This window comes from Salvelinus fontinalis, chromosome 6 (assembly GCF_029448725.1).
Source record: "Salvelinus fontinalis isolate EN_2023a chromosome 6, ASM2944872v1, whole genome shotgun sequence".
In the NCBI taxonomy this organism is placed as follows: domain Eukaryota; kingdom Metazoa; phylum Chordata; class Actinopteri; order Salmoniformes; family Salmonidae; genus Salvelinus; species Salvelinus fontinalis.
The window spans coordinates 49,066,106-49,072,105 of record NC_074670.1 but is presented as its reverse complement, the minus strand read 5'-3'; the positions used below and the strand labels follow the sequence as shown (position 1 = coordinate 49,072,105).

Sequence of the window (6,000 nt, the reverse complement as noted above, 5' to 3'; positions counted from 1 at the left end):
GATGGCCTACCCCGCCCAAAACCTAACCACGCTGGGCCAATTGTGAGCCGCCCTATGGGACTCCCAATCAAGGCCGGTTCTGATACAGCCTGGAATTGAACCAGGGTCTGTAGTGACACCTCTAGCACTGAGATGCAGTGCCTTCGACCACTGTGCCACTCGGGAGCCCCTGTACCTGTGACAGTGAGGCGAACGGTCTCATAGGTGAATCTAGAGGACAGTTTGATAGAGTAGAGCCCCTGGTCACGGTGTGTGACGTCCTTGAACTATCAACACACAATAGTGCTTAGAATAGAAGAACACACACACACTTAAACACACGTTATGTTCTTCTATCCTCGTGGGGATCTAAAATTAATTTCCATTCAAAATCGTATTTTCCCTGAACTTAACCCCCAACCCCCTATATTAATTCTAACCATAACCCTGCTTAAAATAACCGTTTTCCCTATGGGACTCCCAATCACGGCTGGTTGTGATACAGCCTGGAATCAAACCAGGGTCTGTAGTGACACCTCTAGCACTGAGATGCAGTGCCTTAGACCGCTGCGCCACTCAGGAACCAACTCAACATTTTAAGTCAGAAACTCAAGCATCTTTCTAGAGCTCCAACTTTCTGACCTGAAGATCACTGACGTCATGAATTGATCTGTTTCCCCCCCCTCCCCGGATTTCCCAGTTGTCTTGAAAGGACCAATAAAATTATAGATGAGTTTCCGGTTAGGAATTGCCAGTTGGAGGGCTGTTCAAGTGGAACGCAGCATGCAGTTACAGGGGATACAAATTAAAGTGGTATTTGTGACCTCTCTCTAACCAATTAATTGTACACACGTTATGTTTTATGTGCTAGTCGGAACTTGGAAACTCTGACATTTCCGACTTGCTAACTGATTGAACGCGGCACGTGTATAACTACAACCAGTTAGCATGTCGAGCATTTCTGAGTTTCCTAGATCCGACTAGCACGTAAATCCGGTATCTCAACGCAGCAAAAGCATCCAAGAGAGATTCTCGTTTGGAAAAATAGACAGTCCTCCATAATTTCTCCTCCGTGACCCGTGTTCGAGGAGCGTGTCATTTCGTTAGTAGGGTCGTCACTATTTACTACAGCCACAAACTCATAAGCCCCGGCTATTTCTACAATTGATCTTCTTAAAATGTTATTTTAAACCTAACCTTAACACAAACCTTAACCACACTGATAACCTTGTGCCTTACCCTAACCTTAAATTAAGACCAAAAAGGGAAAAAATGTTTTAATGAATTTGTACGATAATAGACCATTTTGACTTTGTGGCTGTGCTATCTAATGGACACCCTTTAGTAGGCAAACAGAAGTGTCCTCTCCTTAAAAGCCACCTTTTATCAAGGATACTCATGTAAATCCTATTTTTAACGCAGAATCATTTTTAAATCTGCTTTTGTTTTGTCAGAGTAGAAAAACATGCACAAGTTTAAAAACAATATGCTACTTATTGTTTTATTCATAAAAATGTCTCGCACAACTCACTTCATTTTTTTGATCACTTTACACATTTATTTAGGGATTTCTGTAAACCTCATCTGCCTAATGACGCGGGAGTGGGGAATGGTTTCCAATAGTTACAATAGCCACTATTGGAGAGAAGGTCAGAGGGGCGGGACCTCTGGCTTTCTCATCCAATGGATATTGAGAAGGAGGAGATTCTCCCAATGAGTCTCAGGAATCGAATGCAGTACTGCACATGCGCAATGTTGTTTGCCCTACACTTGGTAAGTGGTGCCACATAGCGCACTGTGTGAAGTGTTCCTTTAGTGCACACGTTGAAATGTCATTGTGAACATTAAACAATCAGCAAACTTAGCTACAACTGTAGGGAGATTCGGAACGTTATTTCAAGCAGTTCTTCTGACGTTTCCCGTCCTTCGGAGGATGCATACTGCACAGAAAATCATGAAGGTTTTCATAACAAGACGCATCCCACAGGAGGGATTGAAGATTCTGTCACAGGCTGGAGTGTATGTAGCCAGCAGATCCGATTTGCTCGCTTACGGCTGCACTAGGGTCGTACAGCATTCCTGTGTATATTATGACACTGCAGAGATGGCACAAGATATGGCTCGGAAAACATATCTCAATCCAGGGATGAGAAATGCTTTGAACTCCAAATTGCCCCATTATCCCAACTGTTACACCAAGAAGATTGAATGACTGCACATTTTTGGGAAACTGTCCTTTTTGTCCTCATGCTACATAGCAGAAGCCGCAGCAGCCATTTTGGAATGGCACTGTCAGCCAATCTGCTCATCTGCGGTTCAACGTGACCTGACATTCCATAATGGCTGCTGTTGCAACTGCTAGTTGACAAGAGGATTAAAACGTCAGTTTACTTAATTAAGGATTCTTGATGTAACAGTTGGGATAATGGGACAATTCGGAATGTTGTCCAACCCTAGTGCAGCTGTAAGCAAGCAGGTCAGATCTGCTGGCGAGAGTGTGGTAACCTATAGCCAGGTACAACTAATATAGCCAAGTACATATCAACTCCATGGAGTTGCGATATACTTGGCTAATTAGCCTAATGAGTTTTTCATTCGCTGTCACTTTTCATCTATCATGCATGCCTGTGTCTGTGTGATGTCTAAGGATTTGTGTCATAGTAGTGCTACTTAATTCTAGTGCTAGTCTACTTACTGCTGTATAAATGCATTGCACACATTTTCACACACATATGAAGTGGAGGGTAATTGTTACACCATGTGTTCTAAAGGTGAAAGTTCACTGGAGTTGTTGATGACCTTTATTCCAGGTCACACATTATAGCGGGTACTCTGAACTTGTAATAAGGTTCCTAAGGCGTTATAACACTTACAAACATCTATGCAACATTTAATAAAAGTAAAGAGGTATAATAAAGATTAAAGCGAAGGGTTAGGTCATCTATAAGGAGAAGAAAAAGAGACGGACACCTTGAAAAAACAGACACACCATCCAGAATACACGGCGAATACTGTATTATGAAGGAAATGTTCTAAATTGTCTTTGACTCATCTTAATCTAGTCTCTCCCCTTTTACCTCCCATCTCCCTCGTTTCCATGGAAACAGATGTAAGGTTTCACTGTGGGACTCGGATGAGCCTGTTCCAAGGGCGGAGCTTCTGAAGGGCGTGGCGGGGGCCCATGGCCTGCTGTGTCTCCTGTCGGACAAGATCGACACTGAAGTTCTGGACGCAGCAGGTACACTGGACATATCCTGGATCAGATGAACTCAAACAGCACTTCTCAGTATTTTCCATATTATGGAATTCACGATGCTGCTAGACATGTATTAAACAGAATATGTGTTGTATGATAGTTCCCATTCAGTCTTTTCCTAACACGTAACTATGGATTTGTCTCCAGGTCCAAACCTGAAGGTGATAAGTACCTTATCTGTCGGATTTGACCACATGGCCATGGATGAGATCAAGAAACGGTAAGACTAACTATCAAATGCCTTATCCTCACATCGAAGTCAGCAGCTCTCCTTGTGCCGTCCTCTCCATGTTCTGTGCAGAGGGGTGCGTGTGGGCTATACTCCAGACGTCCTGACTGATGCCACGGCGGAGCTGACCGTCGCCCTGCTCCTGGCTACAGCTCGGCGGCTACCAGAGGGCGTGGTGGAGGTTATAAAGTACCCAATAAACACACAGATACATTTCCCTCAATTAGACTCCAGCTCTGACATTTTGTACAGTGATACTTTATGGATGTGTTGCCTAACCAAACTTCTATCTAAAATGAATATGAGTACAACAGAATGTGTCCTCAATTCAGTTTTTTTAATCTCTCTCTCTCTTTCTCTCTCTCTCTCTCTCTCTCTCTCTCTCTCTCAGTGGAGGCTGGAGCACCTGGAAACCTCTGTGGTTGTGTGGTTATGGTCTGTCAGGCAGCACTGTTGGTGTCATTGGACTGGGACGCATAGGTAGAGTGACAGTGATTGCTGGATTGACCTACTGGATTCTGTGACTCCTGCCCTTAGTGAGGTCTATACAATCAATATAGTAGCTGAAAGGGCAGGACAAAAGGGCTTATTCATTGCTTGATTGATTGCTTGTCTGGTGTCAATGCTGTTTTCCCTCAGGTATGGCCATAGCCAGGAGGCTGAAACCGTTTGGAGTGAAGAAGCTCCTGTACTCTGGAAGGACAGCCAAATCATATGCTGCTGAAGTGGAAGGAGAATACGGTGAGCAGGGGTGGAAGGGCTTGGGGAAACAGCAAAGTCAGAGGGGGTGAGAATCAGATGAGACCTTTATTTGATTGTTTCTTCCTCTCTCTTCTGCCCTCCTCTCTGTTGCAGTGCCCTTGGACACGCTGGTGTCTGAGAGTGATTTTGTTGTGGTGTCCTGCGCCCTCACACCAGATACCCAGGGGCTGTGTAACAAGGACTTCTTCTGCAAGATGAAGAACACTGCTGTCTTCATCAACACCAGCAGGTACTCCATTAAACACGTAGCGCAGTGCCAAACCAACCACACTGACTGGGTTTTGAAATTAACACTGTTTAAAGATATAAACATAGAGCTAACTTCCACTGTGTGTGTGTGTTATAGGGGTGCAGTAGTGAATCAGGAGGATCTGTATCAGGCTCTGTCCAGTGGTCAGATAGCTTGCGCTGGGCTGGATGTCACAACCCCAGAACCACTCCCCACCGACCACCCCCTCCTCACCCTCAAAAACTGTGGTGAGTTAATAGGGTCATGAGAGAAGCGGAGGGAGGAAGGCAGTTTACTGAGGCATCTCTGTTGTGTCGTCTATTGGTTTCTCTCTGATCGTTGTTGTGATGTTTCCAGATGAATCAATCCTATTTTTTTCTTAAGTCTTCTCATTGAAATCAACCAGTTATTTTGCGACCAAATCTCTGCAGTGCGATCATGTCCCTGCTAATACATTTCCCCTCCTCTCTCCACCTGCAGTGGTCTTACCCCACATTGGCAGTGCCACCTACTCCACACGTGGCATCATGGCAGAGCTGTCCTCCAACAACCTGCTGGCAGGCCTACAGGGCACAGACATGCCCAGCGAACTCAAATTCTAGTGCTGCTCTACAACTATTCAACTCTGCCTCTGTCCTCCTTAGAATAATTTTGGTCACCCAATCAGTAGTCATTACCAGGAAGGTTAGAGCCGTAAGTGACCAGGAAATAAATCTGTGTTGGAGTATTAACATGCTCTCCAAACATGAAGGTCAACTTTTTCCTCTTGCTCTTAGATCTTACAATGTTTATAAGAAATAACTAATTTGTGGTATGTGACTTGAATTTTGAAGGAGGAAGTGTATAGTATTAGCGTTTGAGAACATGCCTTGGCACTCTAACAGCGCTCCTAAGAGTCAGCCATGGCTTCCTTTGAAACACGTAGATAAGCACTACAATGAGTGCACAGACTACTAATTCATTACAGTGGCCTTCTCGTTCTTATGAAACACTTTCTGTCAAATGTAATCGTACAAAATACTTAACCAAAATAGTAAATGAGTAGTTGTGATGGTAATGTTCTGTTGTTCTCATTCCAGTTGAGATGTGTGTTTAACATGTTGAGATGCATCTCAGTTGTCTAGTTGTGCATATGATAAACACTCCATCTCCAATTCATTTGTTTCAAATTCTATGGTAAAACACTCCATCTGTAGTCTAACACGCTGTCACTCTGGCTTTGTTTTTTAATAAAGCGTTATGTTCAATGTAGAAATGTGTGAACATATTATTTTCCCCATTAAAAATAATTCTAGAGCCTTGAATAAATAAACAATGAATAAAGTTACCAGAATAGAACATATGGGCTCCCGAGTGGCGCAGAGGTCTAAGGCACTGCATCTCAGTGCCAGAGGCGTCACGACAGACCCTGGTTCGATTCCAGGCTGTATCACAACCGGCCGTGATTGGGAGTCCCATAGGGTGGCACACTATTGGCCCAGCATCGTCTGGGTTTGGCCGGGGTAGGCCGTCATTGTAAATAAGAATTTGTTCTTAACTGACTTG

General features: G+C 44.0%; 1 protein-coding gene across 1 annotated transcript; it reads left to right on the top strand.

Annotated features, from left to right (window-relative positions):
* The first annotated feature begins 1,718 nt into the window (after positions 1 to 1,718).
* LOC129857989 (glyoxylate reductase/hydroxypyruvate reductase-like) lies at positions 1,719 to 5,710 on the top strand. Its single transcript, XM_055926805.1, has 9 exons — positions 1,719 to 1,998; positions 3,087 to 3,217; positions 3,383 to 3,455; positions 3,537 to 3,653; positions 3,856 to 3,944; positions 4,104 to 4,205; positions 4,320 to 4,455; positions 4,573 to 4,703; positions 4,936 to 5,710. Exons 1-9 carry the CDS (start codon positions 1,913 to 1,915, stop codon positions 5,055 to 5,057), a joined length of 987 nt encoding a protein of 328 aa, XP_055782780.1. The 5' UTR covers positions 1,719 to 1,912; the 3' UTR covers positions 5,058 to 5,710.
* The last annotated feature ends 290 nt before the right edge of the window (positions 5,711 to 6,000 follow it).

Excerpts from the sequence above, each read along its gene's own strand:
- LOC129857989 (XM_055926805.1), top strand. The coding sequence starts at position 1,913 with ATGCATACTGCACAGAAAATCATGAAGGTTTTCATAACAAGACGCATC. Across the intron at positions 3,945-4,103 it reads CATTGGACTGGGACGCATAG|GTATGGCCATAGCCAGGAGG; the intron begins GTAGAGTGACAG and ends GTTTTCCCTCAG. Across the intron at positions 4,206-4,319 it reads TGAAGTGGAAGGAGAATACG|TGCCCTTGGACACGCTGGTG; the intron begins GTGAGCAGGGGT and ends TCTCTGTTGCAG.